General features: G+C 52.4%; 1 protein-coding gene and 2 long non-coding RNA genes across 7 annotated transcripts in view; 1 reads left to right on the forward strand and 2 right to left on the reverse strand.

The window, feature by feature from the left end:
- Positions 1 to 1,957, reverse strand: part of LOC123646212 — a 25,046-nt gene extending 23,089 nt beyond the window's left edge. The window contains exon 1 of the long non-coding RNA XR_006737826.1: positions 480 to 1,957. This is a non-coding gene — a long non-coding RNA (uncharacterized LOC123646212). The remainder of the gene's footprint in view (positions 1 to 479) is intronic.
- Positions 1,958 to 3,741: 1,784 nt separating this feature from the next.
- LOC123646216 lies at positions 3,742 to 18,627 on the reverse strand. The gene is made up of 6 exons (XR_006737828.1): positions 18,246 to 18,627; positions 17,450 to 17,523; positions 16,605 to 16,804; positions 10,272 to 10,360; positions 4,470 to 4,639; positions 3,742 to 4,260 (listed from the first exon to the last, which is right to left on the reverse strand). It is a non-coding gene; the product is annotated as an uncharacterized LOC123646216 (long non-coding RNA).
- AQP7 (aquaporin 7) lies at positions 8,687 to 18,778 on the forward strand. Of its 5 annotated transcripts, none has more exons than XM_045562974.1 (6): positions 8,687 to 8,830; positions 16,008 to 16,134; positions 16,580 to 16,717; positions 16,935 to 17,053; positions 17,264 to 17,478; positions 17,807 to 18,778. In XM_045562974.1, the coding sequence occupies exons 1-6, from the start codon at positions 8,732 to 8,734 to the stop codon at positions 18,141 to 18,143; spliced, it is 1,035 nt and encodes a 344-aa protein (XP_045418930.1). In that variant the 5' UTR covers positions 8,687 to 8,731; the 3' UTR covers positions 18,144 to 18,778. The 5 variants fall into 5 exon arrangements, with proteins under 5 accessions (XP_045418930.1, XP_045418931.1, XP_045418933.1 ...); XM_045562975.1 differs by having other exon boundaries at positions 8,742 to 8,817; XM_045562977.1 differs by lacking the exon at positions 8,687 to 8,830 and adding an exon at positions 14,613 to 15,101 and having other exon boundaries at positions 15,979 to 16,134.
- Positions 18,779 to 20,740: the final 1,962 nt, after the last annotated feature.

Raw genomic sequence — 20,740 nt, forward strand, 5'->3', positions numbered from 1 at the left:
GAGACCAGGAGTTCGAGACCAGTCTGAGCAAGAGCCAGACCCCATCTCTACAAAACATAGAAAAAAATAGTGGGGCATGGCAGCGTGTGCCTGCAGTCCCAGCTACTTGGGAGGCTGAGGCAGGAGGATCACTTGAGCCTAGGGCCCAGGAGTTTGAGTTTGCTGTGAGCTATGTTGATGCTACTGCACTCTAGATGGGGTGACAGAGCAAGACTCTGTCTCCAAAAAAAAAAGTAGGATACCAAGTTAAATATGAGTTTCAGAGAAACAACGAATACATTTTTAGTATAAGTTTGTCCCACATATTGCATGTGTCTCTGAAATTCGAATTTAAAGGGGCATCTTTTATTTATCCGGTAACCCTACTCAACCCTACTTCACAGAGCCCACCCTGTGGAGAAAAGACCCCAGGTGTCCCTTCTCTGCCCCACACTATCCCCATTGGCCCCAGAGACCCCCCAGGCCGTGTCCAGACTAACCTGCTTCGAAAGTCTGACCCTGACTCCCACGCTGGTGGCCGCTTTAGCTGCCTCTCTTCTCTCCACAGTTGAACTTTCTGCCCCCTTGGCCTGTGCTTCTTCAGTGCTGCCGGACATCATCCATCCCCTCCAGCTCTTCACTGCAGTTCTCTGTAAACACTTGGCTGGCTGGTCCCTCCAGCACCCAAGTCTGGGGCCACAACCACCTGCCGGCTCCCACGCCGTCTGGGCAGCCCAGTGTCCGGGTTTCCATCTCCCTCTCCCCTGCTGCTTCTCAGTCATCTCCTGTTCCCAAGAATCCACCCCCTGGCCCTTGCCCCACTCCCGGTGCTTCCTGGGCAATCCCGTGGACTCCTGCAGTGAGTGCCCAGGGGCTGATATCTCCTGTTCTCTTTCTCCAGCAAGACCCCTTTACCGAGCCCAGTCCCAATTGCACCCGGGCCTGCAGGATGCCCCGGGGCCTCAGGAACCCCAGGTTGGCTACTTTGCTCTTCTCTTTCCTTAGAACCCTTCCAAGGCTCCTCAGGCCCTCAGGATAGTCTGAACCACTTGGCCCAGCAGACAAAGCCCTTCACGGTCTACTTCTGCCCAGTTCTCCAGCCCTCTGCATGCCAGGCACACTTCCCAGGTTTTCTCACAATCTGATCAGGCTTCAGATGGCTTCAAATATCCTCATTCCCCTCCTCCCCCTGCTTATCTTGGAGGACTCTGCCCCCATGTCACCTGTTCTGGAAGACCCTTGTTCCCTCCATACTGGGTTAGCTGCTGCCTATATTCCTTCCACCTTACCATGGAGTCTCCTAAGTTACCTGCTACTTACCTGTCTCTCCCAAAGGACAGATGAGATTGTGTCTTCTCCACCTCTCCATCCCCAGCATCCAGCCTAGGGCCTGATCCCGGTCCTCAACACAGACCCCAGTTCCCTCTCTCACCAACCTGACCCCAGTCCAATCCAACTCTGCCCAGGCTCTGACCTCATCCAAGACCCCAGCTCCACTTTTCTGATCCGTAGTCAGACGTGTTATCCACTGCGCCACTGGCCCACACAGCTCCACTTCTGGTCTTACCTCATCCCTGACCCTGACAGCACACATACGAAGGGAATATGGCAGGTCTCTCCCACTTCCAGGGCTACGTCTCTGCCCTCATGAACTCACTTAGAATCTGCAGAGGAGCGTGAGGGGCAGAGGCTCAGGCTTCTGAGGCCACAGTGGAAGAGTTAGCTCCTTACAGAGGACGCCTGACTAGAAACGAAGCCCTTGGACTGCAGCCTCCTCCTGCTGGGTGAGCTGGGAGGGGTGGGGACTGTGCCTATGCAGGTTCCAGACCTGGCTTGGTCTTTGGCACCCTCTAGAGGACAGTTTCATTCCTGGATCTGGGCTTTGGGCAATCAAATCCTTTTCCATCAATGAGGGGCTGCTGGGCCGCAGAAGCTCCCTGGACCTTCCTTAAAATTCCCGCTTGTACTCTCAATATTCTCTCAAACTGACAGCATGAAGGTAACCCTTGAGTTTCCTCGTCCTGTTTGTGCTCCTCATTCTCTAGCCCAGTTCCCTCGAGCTGCAGCACAAATTCACATCCCCAGCCCTGATGGCAGAAACCCTCTAGCGCCAGCCCCAGGCCCTCGGGAGGAGCCTCCAGTGGGAGTGACCCACAGTTCACTCACCTGGCAGGTATCTTACACTCTGCAGACCAGCGACAACTCCTGTCTCAGCACGGGTCACCTGTTCAAATCCCAAACTGCCTGCCCCATCCTTTGGGGCCCAGCCAGGTCCTGGCTCGAGAAATCCTCTTGGACCACAGCTGGTCCTTGGCTCCCCCAACCCTGCCTCGGTTCCTGAGCTCCCACAGCCCTGAGCCAAAGCCTTACACCCTGTTCCAGCTTTGGCCACTTCTCAGATCTCTCTTGCCTTTCCTAAGGGAGGCATTTCCTGAGGACAGGGTCTACATTTCCCCCTGCCGGCCTCAGACCGGGGCTCCCAGAGGACCAGGCCTGGGTTTCTACCCTCTCAGACTGTGGTTTCCCTGCACGTATGGCTTATGTGTCCTCCTTCCTCTCAGGCTGGGGGACTCTGAAAATCAGGCCTGAGTCTCCCCTTCCCTCTTCACACTGAGGGCTCCTGGAGGACTGACCCAGGGTATCCACCCTCCCACCCCTCCACCTGGCTGTTGATCTCCAGAAATTTCTGCGAAGTCCCCATTCTGTGAAGCTCTCCCCATGGCTGGGGGCTCAGGAGCCTCTGTAGCCTTCCCCAGACCTGAGGCTCTGGGAGGGTTTCCTCAGGCTCTGGCCCAGAGAGAGGCTTGGAGGACAGGCCTTTCCTCTACGATTGTGAGGCCCAGCATGCGAGCTCTACCTCTGACCTCACAAAGGCTGCCTCAGAACTCGGTCTCCGCGGCGCCACTGGCAGGTGGACGGATGATATTTTGGGCAGTACATCTGGACTTGGCTCAAGTGGCAACAGCCAAACCCCTGCTCTACTGACCTCTCCCCTGGAAGAGCAGGAGCAGCCCTCGAGGCTGCCCTGGGGGGTTGAGAGGCGGGCTCTAGACTGGAGACAGGGACGGCAGAGCTCCAGCTAGGGGTGCAGCCTGAGCTGGGGACAGCCATGGAGGAACAAGATCAAGATCTGCCTTAACTGAGAAGCTCCCAGGGCAGATGCTGAGAATCATAAGGCACTTCAGCAGGGTGAGTGGGGCTTCAGGAAGGTCGGGGGCAGGGTGGCCTCCCCAGGGCCCAGGCCCAGAAGGGCCACTCCCTGGGGACCATAGAGGGAGGAGGTGTGGCTGTAGGATTGTCCGGGGAGGAAGCCCCAGCTGGGAGTTGAAGGCCTGGCTTTCTGTTCTGGTGCTGTCCTGTGTTGCTGTGTGATATGGGCACATCACGCCCACTCTCTGGGCCTCAGTTTCCTTATCTCTAAGTTGACTGTTGGAAGGACCAGAGGTGGAGCAGAAATGGGAGGATATATGGGGCTGGGCTGTCAGCAGAGCATGGGGTGGGACGACGAGAGAGATGAAGACCAGCTGCACTGGACCAGAGCAGAGGGAAGCAGGTCAGAGACAAGCCAACTGCTGGCCTGCCGGAGTGGTTACACCCACTGGAGGCTCCTCCCGAGGGCCTGGGGCTGGGGCTAGAGGGTTTCTGCCATCAGGGCTGGGGATGTGAATTTGTGCTGCAGCTCGAGGGAATTGGCCTAGAGAATGAGGAGCACAAACAGGATGAGGAAACTCAAAGGGTTACCTTCATGCTGTCAGTTTGAGAGAAAATTGGGAGTACAAGCGGGAATTTTAAGGAAGGTGAGAGTGTAGACTTTGTTTTGAGGTGCATGGACCAAATGAATTTTTAGGGCTCCTGTGTATTCCTCATGTGTGTGTGTGGGTGTGTGTGTGCACACAAGGAAGAGATCCTGGAAAGTCACAGTTTAAGTCAGCAGCAAGAGGGCTTGAGGTTAGACTAATGGCGTAATACTCAGATACGAGAGGCTGGAGCCACTGAGGGGAGGTGGAGGGCATTACCGAGGTCCAGAGCCGGGAAGCAGACTTGGGGAGGTCAGGAGGACCTCCACAGGGCCTGGTCGGGCAGGGTGGTGGTGCGGGAACTCCAGGGCGTTTCCGTTTCCGCAGGGGCTGAGGCAGCCCCCCACCCGCTTGGCTGGGTTGAAGGGGTGGTACCAGCAGGAGCTGTCTCCCCTGGGGCGCTGAGGCCCAGTGGGAAGGTGGGGCTAAGTTCCATGTCGCCCAGCCCTAGTAACCTCTCTTTGGCTCCACAGCATCTAAAAATCTGAAAGATAAAATATGTCTCAAGTAATCGGGCAGAGGCGGTAAGCACCCCATCCCATTCCCCATCCCCAGCCCCATCCTCTGCTCAGCACTTCAGTGTTGCCTCCCTGCCCCACCCCCAGCCTCTCCCTGTGGCAGCTGCTCTCCCCAGACCCCCTCCTTCCCACCTGCCCCTAGCCCATGGGGCCCCAGAAGAAGGGCCTCTCCCACCTGTCTCTCACCCCCCGTTGGACAGCCGAAGCTCAGGCTGGGACTTGAGGTGAGGGAGGCTCAGAGAATCCTGGATGAGGGTCGGCGATGGGTCAGTGGGCTCTGACTGTCCCCGTGTAGGTGGCACTCAGCTGAATGGAACTACCTCTCTCCCTCTCAGGCTCAGCTCTCTAGGGTGAACAAGAACCAGAATCCTTGCAGCAGCCAAGGCTCTGCCTATCTGGTCCCCTTTACCCTCTGACCACCCCCGCCCCTGGCTGCCTGCTCTCCCTACTCCAGCCACACTGACCTCCGTTGCTTTCTTCAAACACGCTCAGAGTCCTCCAGTGACTATCCCTTCTGCCTGAAACGCCCTTCCCACGGTTACCCACTCTGCCCACTCTCTTGCCTCTTGTCTTTGCTCAAATGCCACCTTCTCATGAGGCTCACCCTGACGGCCCTATTTCAAACACCCCACCCCACCCTCTGGACTCCCAGTTCCCCTCTCCTTGCTCTATTGTTTCCACGGGACTTACTACCTTCTGACAAACAAATGTGCTTGCTTATATATTCCACTGCAGTCAGCTCCACGCAAGCAGGGATATTTGCCTGTTTGTGCACTCTTAAATCGAGAGAACGAATAGTGCCCCTTTGTACTGATGTGCTGATGACATTGCTGTCTCCGGCCCACATCTCTCTCCTTGGCTTTAGATCCTGTTTCCAAAGACCCACTGGTGTCCATAGGCAGCTCAGATCCCAGTTGAAAACAGCCTCCCCCACTCTCCCTACGTCCACTCATCCTCCTGTGTCTTGCCTCAGTCAGGGTTCCCTTCTCCTCAGATGCTCAAGCCAGAAGTCCAAGTCATGTCCTGATACCTCCCTTTCCTCCAGGCCTCACGGCTAGTCACCAGGCTCCTAAAATATGTAGAGTGTGTGTGCCTCCCTCCACTCTTTCTAACACCGCCCTCCTTGCCCACGGCCTTCAGGCCACTACCTGCCACGTGTCAGAACTCTCTTCAGGCCTCGCCTCCCAGCCCTCCCCTGAGCTCCCTCGGTCCCAGGCTTCCCCTTGTCTGGTGGTGTTGCCATAACCGTCTCTTCCACTAAGTGGAGCAACCCAAGGGTGGAGACTGGTTTTTGACTTTGTATCCCTGGTGCCTGACTCAATAAATGTTTGTTGAATGGAGAAATGTTGCTTAGCAGGTTGAATGGTTGGCTTTAGGGTAGTTGGATAGTTTATGGTTGACTAGTTGATTAGATAATTACATGAGTTAATAGGAGAGTAATTAAATGATTTAATAGCTGATTAACAGGAGAGTCAGTTGGTTAAGCTGCTAGATTAATGAGTCAAAGGGTAAGTTGTTAGCTATTTAGTTTCTTGGTTAGCAGATTACTTAGGTAATCTGGTTGGCTGTTAGTTTCTTGGTTTATAGGCTACTTTTCTTGGATACTCTCTTTTCCTTCTATACCTTCTCCTTGAGCTATCTCATCCATGCCCATGGCTCAAACGACCATCTATCACCACATTTGGTGACCTCCACATGTGCATCTAAGCAGGACCACAAGACCAGCTGCCTCCTTATGGGTCATCTCCACCTAAGTGTCTAGCAGGCTCCTCAATGTATCTTGAAAGGACCTCATCATTCTCCTGCCTAAACCCACAGCTTCTCTGCCCCATGCTGGTCATTCTGCTGCTCTAGCTAGAATCTGAGGTCATCACTGAGCCTCCCCTCTCCATTCCCCTCTCTAATCAAACACCAAGTCTCTCAGGTTGACTGTGCCCTCTGGCCATCTTCACGGTGGCCTCCTTAGCCTCAGGCTGCCCTCACCCCTCACAGTCTGTGAGAGGGCTCCCGAGACTCGCCATGACTCCGCGCTGCTTCTTCCACTCTGGCCTCCACGGGGGAGGCAGCCCTCCTGTCGAGATCTTCCACCTGGCCCCCACGGTCCTCTGGTTGAGTTCAGAGTCTCTAACGTGGGCCATGAGTCCTTCGTCACCTCGCCCTGGCCCCTCTCTGCCCATCTTGTGCCACTTTCCCTCCTCCTCTGCCTAGCCCATCCTTGCAGAATTCCTCTACACATCCTGTCATAGCTGCAGGCCTTTGCACCTGCCATTTCTATGCCCAGAACTGTCACCCGCCTCCCCAGATGCTCCTTTACCTGGCCAGCCTTGACCTAGATTTCCCTACTCTGGGAGAGCCTCCTACCCCCTCCTCTAGGCCATTCCCTTCCTCCACATGCTCCTGTGGTACCCACTCTTCACCTGTGGCAATGCTCATCACAGTTTATAGTAATTGCTTAATTAATTGTTTTTCCTCCAAAGATCTGGGATCACACCAGTGTCCTTTGCTGCAGTGCCTGAACATAGTAGGAATGCCAGGCATTCAGTTAATCTTTTTTTTTTTTTTGAGACAGAGTCTCACTTTGTTGCCCGGGCTAGAGTGAGTGCCGTGGCGTCAGCCTAGCTCACGGCAACCTCAAACTCCTGGGCTTAAGCAATCCTACTGCCTCAGCCTCCCGAGTAGCTGGGACTACAGGCATGCGCCACCATGCCCGGCTAATTTTTTCTATATATGTTTTTAGTTGTCCGGATAATTTTTATCTCTATTCTTAGTAGAGACGGGGTCTCGCTCTTGCTCAGGCTGGTCTCGAACTCCTGTCCTCGAGCGATCCTACTGTCTTGGCCTCCCAGAGGGCTAGGATTACAGGCGTGAGCCACCGCACCCAGCCCAGTTAATCTTTGGGTCATTGGCTGGTTGTTGGTTATTGCTGCTTTACTGTGTCTTGCCTGCTGTGTGGTGATGAGGAGGAAGCCAGGCTTCCAGACTTTTCTTGGTGTCCTTGGCTTCCTGTTCTGTCCACCTCTGCCCTGCCTCTGTGGTACCTCCCCAGGACTGTTCTTGGGTCCCCACTTGCATCAGGCTGCTCATAGGCCCTTTTTCGGCTGAGGCGGCTGTAAGGGCACCCCTATATGATGCCGCATGGGAGCTGGATTTGGATGGAAGCCAGTGGGTTGTCCAGGCAACGCTACATCCCCCTCCATAGACTCAGCCCTGGGTCTGTTTCTCTGGTGTAAGGAATAGAGCAAGGACTGGGGTGGGTGAGATATAAACATGGGGTCTCAGCTACAAAAGTAGAAAATATTTTATTCCATTTTATTCCATGGCTGGACATCTCTCATGCCCTCTGCTTACTTTTTGCTGCTCTGAGGCCAGGAGAATTTGGGAACCCTGAGGAATGATGCTGCTATCCCTAGCAGGGTGAGGTAGTTGAGGGGCTGGTGTCAGCTTCCAGGTATCCAGACATTGAGGAGGGTGGGGTCACCAGTCTGAACAAGCACTAAGGCCACATTTAGCAGGACCTCTCCCTCCACCCAGATGTAGGGACCTGCAACTCACTTTTTCATCTACCTGTCCATCCAAATGTGCACTTATTAAACAAATTTTTGTCAGGTGCCAGGCACTTTAGGAAGCTCTGAGGATCTAGTTGAGTATAAGACACATCCCCCAGTTTTCATTCATTCAACAAATATTTATTGCACATCTACTATGTGCCTGGCATTATGCTAGGCACTGAGGATACACCAGGAGGTAAGATCCAGTTCCTCCTTTTCTCCCTCCCTCTCTTTTGTTCATTCATTCATTCATTCATTCACTCACAAACATCTGTTTGTGTAGACCTGGTTGCAGATCCTGGTGCATTTTGCTGACCCCTGCATCTTTGGCAGAACCTGGTGCATGTTTCAGGGCTCAGTGCTATTTCTAGAGCCCAGCAGCAGACTTTGCCACACCCACGCTGCTTGCAGAGTGCCTCACTGTTGCCAGGCCCTGGCCTGTGACCCCAAAGCTCTGGCTCCTGCAGATAGGCAGACAGACGACAACTGAGCTTCACTTTTCAGCCTGCTCTCTCCCACCCTGCTTCTCCCCAGAGGCTGCTTACACCACAGACTTCACTTTCAACTCCCCACCCCTCACTCCTGTGTGGGAGGTGTGGGAAGGGTGCCTCATTTGTGCATCCTTCCCACAGGTCCAGTCCTGACTGGAGGAAGTAGGGGGCATGGCCTGGCCATCTACCCCAGCTCCTCTCCATGCCTCTATGGCTCTCAGGTGTCTCCCATCCTAGCTGTCCCAGCTGCCTTGGGCAAGAGGAGGTGTGGTTGGTGAGTCTGCTGGGTTACCCATTAACTCAGCCTTCAGTTCAGGGCCAATGGGCAGCAGGTGGACTTGAGTCTCCTTTCTGTCCATGGCTTGGGTTGCTGCTTCAGGGCCACCCGCAGCTCCAGGATGACCTCCACTGGGGTGGTAACGACAGTGCATGAAGCACTGCGGAAGCAGCCGATACGGGAGTTCCTGGCCGAGTTCCTGAGCACGTATGTCATGATGGTGAGTGGGTGGGTGGCACTGGGTGGGTGGAGCACAGCAAGGGCAGCCCGTGACCCCCATCCCACTGCTGACCTCATGGGTCACACTATCCATTCCCCTGTCTTTGAGCTGGGAGCCTGGGGAAGAAGCAGAGAAAAGTGAAGAGAGGGGCCTTTCTCACCAAGTCTTTTTGGGACAGAACGGTCTCATAATATGTGGGAGCAGAGTGAAACTATGGGCTGGGGCATCCAGGGGCATGGCTAGAAGTATGGACAAGGGAAACCAAGGGTAAAGAGACTGAAGAGAACCTTTGAACGTCAGGCTTTGAGAATTAATCCTAAAGGCAATGGGGTGACATTGATGGTTATTGAGCAGGGGAGTGAGATGATCAGATTTAGATTTTGGAAGGTAATTTTGGATGCTGTGTGAGGCCTAAGCAGGACGTGCAAGGCTGGCAGGAGGGAAGTCCGCTAGAGGCTGCTGTAATGACCTAGGATGGAGAGATGGTGGTGACTGGTCTGGGGATGGAGAAGAAAGCATGTGTTCGAGAGAGCTGTAGAAAGTGGGATCAAGGGGACTTTGCAAGCAGCAGATGTGGGAGAAGTGCTGACATGACATTTTGGAGCCAGCCCAGCACAGGCTGAGAGGTGAGGTTGGTTTGGATGCAACCAGGTGAGTTGCCCATGGAGAAATCCAGGAGATACTTAAATATAGAGGTCTGGAGCTCAAGAGAGAGTCTTGGGCTGGAAGGAAAGGTTTGAAGTTCATCATAATATGAGTGGTGGTTATCAAAATTGTCCAGAGAGGGTATACAGAAAGAGAAAAAAAGAGGTTGAGGACAGAGCCCTGAGGAATGAAGAAGTACACACAAAGGAGCCTGGGAAGGAATGATCAGAGAGGTAGGAGAAGCAGAAGGGACCAAGACACAGAAGGGAGGCAGCAGCTCCACCAGGAGAGAGCCGTCAGCAGTGTGGGAAGCTGCCGACGGGACAAACAAGGTGAGCACTGACAAGCACCCTGGGTTTGGCAACACGGAGGTCACTGACAAGGGCTCTTATTTATTTATTTATTTGAGATGGAGTCTCGCTCTGTCACCTGAGTAGAGTGCCATGGTGCCAGCCTAGCTCACAGAAGCCTCAAACTCCTGGGCTGAAGCAATTCCCCTGCCTCAGCCTCCTGAATAGTTGGGACTACAGGCACACGCTACCAAACCCAGCTAACTTTTTTTCTATTTTTAGTAGAGACGGGGTCTCGTGCTTGCTCAGGCTGGTCTCAAACTCATGACCTCAAGCGATCCTCCCTCCTCGGCTTCCCAGAGTGCTAGAATTACAGGTGTGAGCCACCACACCTGGCCAAGGGATCTTATTTAATGTGTGATCAGGACAGAAACCAGACTATAAGTGAGATGTGAAGTTTCTTGGAATCTCCTGCTCTTCTCCCCTGCTTCAGCTCTGTCACTTACCCCAGTGAGCCTCTGCCCTTCACAGGACCTGTAGCCATGCTCGTTGCATCTTATGGAGGGTTCAGGTCCAGGAAAAGAAGGGGCAGCCTCTGGAAAGGAAAGCAAAAGTGGTCAGGTGCATGCCTGACAAAGTAGGGGTAAGAGAGGCTGTGTGTGTGTGTGTGTGTGTGTGTGTGTGTGTGTGTGTATGTGTGTGGGTGTGTGTGTGGGTGGGTGGTGGGTGGGCGTGCATGCTTGTGTGTGTGTGGTTGTGTATGTCTGAGTGAGCATGAGTGTAACTGTGCCACAGTGCAGGAGAGGGTGGGGACCAGGAAGACCAAGGGCTGGAGGGATTGTGGATTCTTATCCTATCCCTGCTACTGAGTTAGTTACCAGCTGGCCTTGGGCAGGTCTCTTCCTGGCTTAGAGCCTGTCTTCTCACTTACTAAGTGTGTAGAATCAGGCCTTCACGGGCTTTGGAGCTGGGTTTAAATTCTGGTCCTGCCATCTTCTTTCTGTGTCACCTTCCACAAGTATCGTAACTATTCAAAACTTTAGCTTTGGCTGGGTGTGCTGGCTCATGCCTGTAATTCTAGCACTCTGGGAAGCCGAAGGAGGGAGGATCGCTTGAGGTCAGGAGTTCGAGATCAGCCTGACCAAGAATGAGACCCCATCTCTACAAAAAAATAGAAAAATTAGCCGGGTGTGATGGTGTGCACCTGTAGTCCCAGCTACTTGGGGGGCTGAGGCAGGAAGATCACTTAAGCCCAGGGCCCAGGAGTTTGAGGTTTCAGTGAGCTATCATAATGCCACTGCACTCCAGCCTGGGTGACACACACAGCGAGACTCTGTCTCAAAAAAAAAAAAAGAACTTTAGCTTCCTTGGTGGTAGACATGAACACAAATCGAGCTGGCAGACTGTGTGAAGAAGGCCAAGGGCTAGCACCCAGCATATGTGTGGTACCCACGTGTTGGTCCCTTGTTACTATGACAAGTGCTCTAGCTTTCTCTCTCCTCCCTGCATCTGGCCCTCTCCCCCTCCTCCCTTACCTGCTCTCCTGCTACCATTCCTGAGCTGTGAGGACAGCAGCTGGATCCTGTCCCTCCATAATCCAGGGCAAAGTAATTTATTTATGACAAGACATTCCAGCCCCATGAGGGCTGTTAAACCTTGGAACCTCAGAGGCAGGAGGGTGCCTCCTCAGAGAGCTCTTAGGGCAAGCAGGGATCCCCCACACACATTGCTACCTGCCTATACCTGTGTTTCTCTTCACTTTACTGAGATTCTTATTGAGCCCTTACTGCATACTAGGCACTATGATGCTACACCCCTTACATGCAGCATCTTTCCAAATCCTCACAATGGCCCTGTGAGATAGGTACTATTATCATCCCAGTTTCACAGATGGGGAAACTGTGACTAAGAGTTTAGTCATGGGGAAATGTGAGACTAAGTCACTTGCCCAAGGTCACACTTTAAGGCACGGTCTTGACCCTTAACCTCTATGCTCTGTGCCTTAGCTTAACTGTGGCAGGCTCTCTAAGACTCTGGCCTGTTAACTCTCCCCTAGGTGGGGTAAGGCCCTCACTTTCAGGCTTTGGGTAGTTCAAGACGCCTCTCTGGGCTTCAGTTTCCCTATCTGGAGAGTGGGAGCAAAAATACTTGCTACAAAGGTTTGCTGTGAGCAAAGGGCAGTAATGCTTCTAAAAGATTTGTGAGGTTTAAGCTCATATAGGACACTTGTTATTTTTATTTCTTTTTCTTTTCACAGGTGTTGATGTTGTTATTTTTAGTTGCCAGGCTGTGCCAAGAAGTGGGGGCTTTCAGTTGATAGGAAGCTCAGTGAGTCACCAGGGTGAAGGTTTTGCCAAAAAAGCTAATGTGACCTTGGGCTCCCTTTACTGTAGCCAGGATGAAGGAAGCGGGCTGTTCCACTCTACAACCTCCAGGGGTGTTGTCCGTGGAGCTGGCCTCCTGGGTATTGGGGAGATTTTGATGGGCTAGGCCACGTTCACTGACCAGGGAGGGGTGGGGCTGGAGCCATCTGGGCCCTGGAAAACCAGCCGTACACGTGAGCCACAGGGCAAGGGTTGCCAACACACAAGCTACAGAGGTCGAGAGAGAGTCAGCTCAGGGTGGTAGGGACTTTGGCTAACTGCAGAGTGCTGATCTGTGTGAGGGTGTAGCTGCCACTACTTCAGCTGACCGTTGCCAGGAAGAGTGCAATGCAGACCAGTGCTGCCTGAACTTCTCTTTTTTCAACAGAGGCTGAAATTTCTAGTCTTCAAGACCAAGTTATCAAAACAAAACAGCCTGCCAGGCCCAGCTCCCCACCCCCACCCGCATCTGTGCTTATCCTCTCCTGCTGTGTTCTATCCTGGACCCTAAGCCAGCTCAGCTCTGGGCTCCCCTGCACCTGTCCTGAGGCTCCTGAGGGACCCAGTGGGCCTTGCTCAACTGCCTCTCCCCTACCCTATCTGGGCTATTTGACATTTTCTCAGACTTCCCCCAAGCTACTCTGTACTCCGCCTATCCTTTTTATTAGCAAATGGCTTGATCTCCTGCTTGACAGAGAAAATCATCATGTGGACCTCCTGTGTCAAGCTCCTCAACCTCCTGGCCCTCTCACCACCAGACCCATTATCTACCTGTGTATCAACACCTCTCCCCTTGGCTACAGCAGGGGTCCCCTCCTTCCTGGAGGACCTCTCCACTTCTGTACCAGTCCACCTCCCCAGCCTATTCAGGTAATTTGATCTGTCCTTTTCTCTCTCCTTTATCTTTGGCCTGTCCTTCTCCCAATCTATAAACATACTGAAGTTTCTCCACTTAAAAGAACACAGCACAAAATGAAACATCTCTCCCTTCACCCCGTGAGCCCCTTCATTTATCACGTGCTCTCTCCTTCCTACCTCAGGCAAATTCTCAAAGAGGTGTCTACTCTGGTACCTTTCAACTCTTCCTTGCCACCTACTCACCTCTCAAGCTCTGGGACCTGGCTTCCGCCCCCATGGTCTGATGAGACAGTGTTTACCATGTTACTAATGGCCGTTGGATTGTCACATCCACAAGGACACTTTCTAGGCTTTCACACACTTGACCTGGAGGCTGCACATGACAGTGTGGACCACACTCTCCTTGAGAAACTGTTTCTACCTGGTGTCCATGACACATTCTCTCTGTTCCTCTCTCATTTCAACACCTGCTTCAGCTGAGGTTTCTAATGTCCACCCTTGAGTGCTGATGTGTGGCTCTAGGTTCAGCAGCCAGCTGCCTTCTCACCTTATACCTCTCCTGGGGCCTTCATCCACTGATGGCTTTGGCTTTAGCCTTCATGTCCATATTCCCCAGGTTTTCTCCAGCCTACTTGTGTAGTTTGCTCTCCAAGGAAAAGATAATTTGAGCCACATATGTAATTTTAAACTTTCTAGTAGCTACATTAAAAAGCTAAAAAGCAACAGGTGAAATTAATTTGAGTAATTATATTTAACCCATATATCCAAAATATTATTTCATGTAGTCAATATAAAATTACTAAGATAGTCTACATTCTCCTATCCCTACTACTCTTTGAAAGCTGGTATATATTTTACACTTATAGCAGATCTCAATTTGGACTAGCCACATTTTAAGTGCATAATAGCCACATGTGGTTAGTGGCTGCCATATTGGATGACACAGATCTAGACCCTGATTTCCAGCAGCTTAGACATCTAGAAGTCCCTCAAAAACTACATGAGCAAAACACATGGACTTATCAAAGGAGGTTCCATCTGAGATTGGCCTTATAGAGTATCAATTTTTCAGGATTTAGGATCAAGTATTCCAGGCAGAGGGAACAGCATACGCAAAAACACAAAGACATAAAAAGCAAGGCATGTACAGAGCAGTGTGGTTGTTCGGTCTGAGACCATCTGGCATAGGTGACTGCCTGGATTCAATCCTGGCTGAACATGCATAGGCTGTGTGACCTTGGACAAGCCACTCAATTTCTCTAAGCTTCAAGTTGCCCATCTGTCAAATGGGGAGAATAATAGTACCTAACTCATAAGATTAGTGCAAGGGTTAAGGGAGGTGATAGATATAACTTGCTTACCAGTACCTGGCACATAATAAGTACTCAATAAATGGTTATTTTTATTTGATAGTGATACTATTGTTGAACATAGAGAATACTGGGGCAGATATGAAACTGAGAGGCAGAAGGAATGAAATTATGAGTTTGGACTTTATCCTAGAAAAGGAGGGGAGCCAGTGAATGTTTGAGCAAGGGGCACACATGATCAGATTTCTGTTAGAAAGGTCACTCTGGCTGCAAGCAGGAGGCTGGGTAAGAGCTGGGAGAATGTTGGCCAAGCAGAGTTGATTGGGTGTTGGGGAGGAGAGGGAGGAAACTCTCATTTGTGACATCTGGGTTTCTAGCTTGGCCAACTGGGATGGGGAAAATAGGGGGAGAAGTAGGTTTTCTGAGTGATGGTGAGATTTTAATGTAGAGCCTGAGGTGCCCATGGAACACCCAGGAGAGTCCCTGTGGGTATTTGGAAATAGGGATCTGGCTCCCAGGTGGAGATTGTGGGAATTTTAGTGCACCATGGCCTGAAGCCATAGACCTGGTAGGAAGACCAGGAAGAGTGACTGGGCTGAGAAGTGAAACGGGTCAGGGATGGAGCCTGTGATCATTTGTGTTCATGAGGCAGATGAAGGAAGAAGAATGTGAGAAGGAACTGTAGAGAGGGAGGGCTAGCGGGGTGAAAGGAAAACCAGGAGAGAGAGAGATGTCATGAAGGCCAAAGAAGAGGCACTTTCCAGAAGCACAGAGTGGTCAAGAGCACCAGAGTCAGCAAAGTCAAGTAAGACAGTGTCTGAAGAGACCTTTGGGAAATGAGGAGGTTGCTGGGGCCCTTGGGGAGAACTTGGGTGTCTGTGTCACGTGGAAGCAGAAGCCAGATGGAGGAGGGAATGCAAGGTGAGGGGTAAAGGAGCTGGCCAGGGGGTTCTTCCCTGGAGCCTGACTGAAACAGGGAGGGGCATCCAGGAGCCCATGGCTGGAGAGGGAGGCAGGAAGGCTTGTCAGACTCAAGTCTGTGGGTGCCAGTCAAGGGGGAGGAGACAGGTACAGGCAAGAGGAGGCCTCTCTAGAGGGAGAGGGTGGGCACAGGCAGTAGAGCTGAAGGGGAAGGTGGACACAGACTGAGGTTGGGTGAGGACCTCTATTCTCCCTGTGAAGGTGGGGGGGTCATCTGAGGAGCAGCTAGGGGTGGGCAAGATTAAGAAGTTTGGGAATGAGGGCAAGAGATTTAGAAGCCCACTGGCTTCTAAGGTTGGTGGGTGTGGGGTGCAGAGTCCAGGCAAGGAATGTGAAGATCCCTGGAAGAACTTCCTTCAGGCTAGCCTCTAGTGTGAGGTGCTCTGAGGGGCACCATCCACAACACTAACCCCTTCCTCACAGGCCTGCCTCATCCTGAACTTCAGCTGGGCTAGGGGTTTAGGTGCCCAGATGTGTTATCACAAGAGCCTCTAACTCTGCCACCCCACCCAGCTCCCCCAGCTCAGGTCTGAGAAGCCTTGACAGGGGCAAGGGAGGAGAGGTCACACGGAGGGAAGGCTCTTGAGGAAGAGGGCACGGCAGAGGGTCCTTAAGGGCAATGCTGGGGAGGCCTATGGCCTGGGGGTGAGGAGCTAGAACTGAGCTCTGAGCCCTCCTCTGAGGTTGGGGCTTCTGGACAGGCGGCCCCCTTAGAGGCCTTCCCTTGTAGGTGTTTGGCCTCGGTTCTGTGGCCCATATGGTTCTAGGAGATAAAAATCTTGGGAGCTACCTCGGTGTCAACTTGGGTTTTGGCTTCGGCGTCACCATGGGAGTGTACGTAGCAGGCAACATCTCTGGTGAGTGAGCCCCGGCCCTGCCTGACCAGGCAAGGCCAGGTGTTCCCTGCAGGCTCTTTTTTGCCCACCTCCAGCCACCCCTTCTCTGACAGCCTGTGCCCGCCCCCTTGCTGGCCACTTTGGGGGAGAACACCTCTAACCCCTTGCCTATGAGTGTGTCTGCCCCAGACTCTTCATGGTCCCCCTTGACCCACCATTTTTACTAGCTGGGTCATTTTGGGCAAGTTATTTACCTTATCTGTCCCTCACTTTCCTTAATGGTGAAGTGGAGATGGTGGTCCCTGCCTTGTGGGGTTGTTGTGAGGGTTAAATGAGAGAGGTCTTGCCACAGAGAACACGCTCCATAAACACCAGCCATTATTATTGTTGTTGCCACTCTCAATATTATCTATACTGTTGTTTGATTCTGCTGTCACTCCCCAACACACTTGACCCCTTCCCATAGGGGCCCACATGAATGCAGCAGTGACCTTCACTAGCTGTGCACTAGGTCGCATGTCCTGGAAGAAGTTTCCTATATACGTGCTGGGTCAGTTCCTGGGCTCCTTCACGGCTGCTGCCACCATCTACGGCCTCTTCTACTGTGAGTACAGTTGTGCCCTGGGTTGTTCGCCTCTGGCCGCAGCCTCCTCCTCTGAAATATGGGCAGATGGGACCTCAACGTCCTGGTCTGTAAAAACGTCCAGGAGAAAAAAGCCTTGTAGCTCCCCAACCTTCTATTCTACAGTCTCATTTCTGGGACCCCAGTGGGGTTTAGCAGGGTGGGGCGTCAGGTTCAGATTCAATCTGTGTCTCCACAGCAGCCATTATCCACTTCTCGGGTGGAGAGCTGACGGTGACCGGTCCCACAGCCACCGCTGGCATTTTTGCCACCTACCTTCCAGATCACATGACACTGTGGCGGGGCTTCCTGGATGAGGTCAGTGGTCCAGGATGGGTACCCCTCCCCAAGCCTTCCACCCCTCAGGAAGGAGCCAGCAGGGAGCCCCTCACGTTAGAGAGGACAAGAACTCTGGAAGGGGACTGTACTAAGACATGTCTCTGCTGGTGGGTTTGGATTTGGGGCACTGCTGAGGCCCTGTGGATTGTCTAGGGGCCAAGGTGGGCTGCCACAGCGTCTGCTCCCCAGGTGTTACTGACGGGGATGCTCCAGCTGTGTCTCTTCGCCATCACGGACAAGAAGAACCCAGAATTTCAAGGGTCCCAGGCCCTGGTGATTGGCATCCTTGTTGTCATCATTGGGGTGTCCCTAGGCATGAACTCAGGATATGCTATCAACCCCTCCCGGGACCTGCCCCCCCGCTTCTTCACCTACCTTGCCGGCTGGGGCGAGCAAGTCTTCAGGTACTGCCCTGACCAGGCCCATTCCTGTGGTTTTCTGGGCAACCCCTGCATGTAGAGGGGTTGGGGTGATGTGAGGAGCAGCACAGGAGAGTCCTATAGAGCTCCCAGGTGGCCAGGGGAGGAGTGGGTCCCCAAGTTCCCCCAGACCAGCACAGAGGCAGATCCTGATCCTGGACTCAATGTCAACCCTGTCCCTGAATTGGGCTGAGGGTATCTCCTGGGGTAGGATGGGGATGACTCCTCTACACACCCCAGCTTGGCCTGAGGTGGATGCGGGTGCTGTCCAGAGCATCAGCTCCCTCAGTAAGCCTCTGCCTCTTGCCTGCAGGGCTGGGGATAACTGGTGGTGGGTGCCAGTGGTGGCACCAATTCTGGGAGCCTACCTAGGTGGCATCATCTACCTGGTCTTCATTGGCTCCAACACCCCACAGAAGCCCGAGAAATTGGAGGACTCTGCGGCACTTGAAGACCACAGGATATCTGTATTGCCCAAGACCAGCCATGATCCATCCGTGGTCTCTCCCCTCACCTCTGCCTCTGTGGCCCCTACCAACAGATCTGCAATCTCTCCTTCCTTCACCCCTGTCTCTGGGGCCCCGATCAAAAAATCTTCAGTCCAGCCTGCCCCACCTGTACGTGACTCCATGCATGTAGAGCACTTCTAAGTAGAGATTCTTTGTGACTCCATCTCTATCCCAATAAAGAAAGCCTGTCCCACAGCAGCAGCCCCCCAACACTTCCTGAGGGCCTCCTGTGGTTGGGCTTACCTCCTGGGTTCCTCCGGGAGCTGTAGGGTTATGCCTTAACCCAACGCTGGAGCATAGAGCTGAGAGGCCTCAGCTTGTTCAAGCTCTGGGAGCTGGGGTGCCCCTTGGGGGAGAATGGGGAAGAGCTGACCTGTGAGCTCAGTAGGAACAGGGTGCAAAGAAAGGATGCCAGACACAGAACGGGGACTTTTAGGCATAGGGGAGGGAAGAATGGTTTGGTGGAAAGGATCACAGCTAGCCGGTGGGAGGCTGGCTTTGGGGACACTTTGAGGGTGCCCTGGAATGACTCTAGACGCTCTCCTGGTTCTTTCCTTCCCCCAGTCATGGCCAGTTCTTGGACCAGACAAGGCAAGGCCCAAGAATGCAGATAGAATTTCTCAGCCTTTTCTTTCATTAGTGCCCTCCTCAGCAGCCTTTTAGACACTTATTTTCTTAATCACATGAAATTTTAAAACCACAGATATACAATATATCTGTTTATGTACTGTATGTATATCTGTGCTTCATACATTAAAAAAGTTAGATTTTTTTCACCCTTCCCTTCCCAAAATCAATTTTCATTCCCTTGAGAATGCCTGATAGAGGTTGAAATCAGGTAAGAGTTTGGGCTCCTTTTCCTTCTTCCTGGTGCCAGAGCATTCCCACATGAAGGAATTCCAGAGTTGGAAAGGAAGAGACAAAGAGGGAAATCCTCCAAAAAGGTGAAGAGACAGGAAAAGGCCTCAAGGGGCTCAGGCACAGAGGTGGGGTGTGGGTGGGGGAGCCAGGATCTGCTGGCCCTGGGGCCGGGCAGGAATTGTCCTGTTTTCTGGGACCCAGAAGGCAGCATCACCCATGGTTCCTGTCATCGCTCACTCATACATTTAGCCTTTCAACAATTATTGAGCACCTACCGTGTGCAGGCCCTGCATGGACACTGGGGATGCGCAGTGGATGAGGCTGGGTCTCTGCCTTTGAGGAGTGCAGTCTCATGGGGGTAAGTAATTATGAGGAAGGAGCTAAGTGGTGGACGGTGGGATGCCTGGAGGCTGTGGGGCTCAGGGTGGTGGGGGGCTCACAGCCAGCCTCTGGGCAGAGGCCAGAAATACACTCCCAGGAGAGGAGACAGAGCAGAGTGGGAGTGGGGGGTGTCCTTTCTGGGATGGGAACCATACTTTACAGTTTGAGGGGACAGGGGGCAGAGGAGGCTGGGCTTCCTTCTGGAGGTGGGAGACACGATGAGATGAGATTTAGAAAGCCCACCTGAGCTGCAGTGTGTAGATGCTGGCAACGGTGGAGACAGGCCTAGAGACTGTGGTGAGAGGCAATAATCCAGGAGGAGCAGCAAGGCACCGATGGGTCAGTGCTGTGGGCATGGAGAGGAGAGATGAGATTTGGTCAATGCCTAAGAGGTCCAACTGGCAGGACCTGGGCTTGGTTTGGATAGAGGAGTGGGTGAGGGAGAGGGAGGAGTCAGGGAAGACTTCCAGTTTCTGGCTTGGGCCTGGGGAGCTGGGGAAGTCCCCACTGAGAGTGGAGCACCAGTGAGGAACTAGCTTGGAGAGGAAAATGATAAGTGATATCGTGGACATGTTGAGTTTGAGTTGCTTGTGAAGTCTTAGGGTGTGAGAGGTGTGTGATCTTGGGCAAGTTACTCAACCTCTCTGGGCCTTGGTCTTCTCATTTGTAAAATGGGAGATAAGAATATTATCTACCATTTGTATTGCTGTGGTTTTTTTTTGTTTTTTTTTTTTTTTTTTTTGAGACAGAGTCTCTTTCTGTTGCCCAGGCTAGAGTGCCGTGGCATCAGCCTAGCTCACAGCAACCTCAAACTCCTGGGCTCAAGCGATCCTCCTGCCTCAGCCTCCCTAGTAGCTGTGACTACAGGCATGTGCCACCATGCCCAGCTAATTTTTTCTATATATCTTTAGTTGTCCAGATCATTTCTTTCTATTTTTAGTAGAGACGGGGTCTTGCTCTTGCTCACGCTGGTCTCGAACTCCTGACCTCGAGCAATCCTCCCGCCTTGGCCTCCCAGAGTGCTGTGATTATTGAATGGACTAAAACATGTAAAATGCTTAGAATAATTTCTGGCACAGAGTAAGTGCTCAATAAACACTCACAGTTATACCTTTTATATGGTCTGGAGCTCAGAACAGAGCTGGAGACAGCTTCGGGAAGTCATGGCTTTGTGGATGTAGCCAGGCTGTGGAACAAGGAAAGGAGGGTCAGGGAGCAGAGCAACAGGGGCCAGGAGACATTGGGACAACCCAAATGTCCCTCATCAGGCGACAACTGCACATTAACAGAATACTGTGTAACAGTGGAAATTAAGGCATGACAGGTTCCCATAACAACATGAAAACATTTTGAAGGCATGAAAAACAATATTGTAGACTATATACAATATGACACGTTTTATAGCTGAAGAACAAGTAAAAAGTAATATATTCTTTAGGCATATATATGTATGTAATAAAACTATTTAAAAAAATGATTCCTCCAGGGAGATAGGG

Source organism: Lemur catta, chromosome 10 (genome assembly GCF_020740605.2).
Source record: "Lemur catta isolate mLemCat1 chromosome 10, mLemCat1.pri, whole genome shotgun sequence".
Taxonomy (NCBI): domain Eukaryota; kingdom Metazoa; phylum Chordata; class Mammalia; order Primates; family Lemuridae; genus Lemur; species Lemur catta.

Bases quoted from the DNA above. Each gene is read 5' to 3' on its own strand.
- AQP7 (XM_045562974.1), top strand. From the start codon at position 8,732: ATGACCTCCACTGGGGTGGTAACGACAGTGCATGAAGCACTGCGGAAG. The intron at 16,135-16,579 runs GTGAGTGAGCCC...CCCTTCCCATAG, and splicing joins CGTAGCAGGCAACATCTCTG to GGGCCCACATGAATGCAGCA. The intron at 17,054-17,263 runs GTCAGTGGTCCA...TCTGCTCCCCAG, and splicing joins GGCGGGGCTTCCTGGATGAG to GTGTTACTGACGGGGATGCT.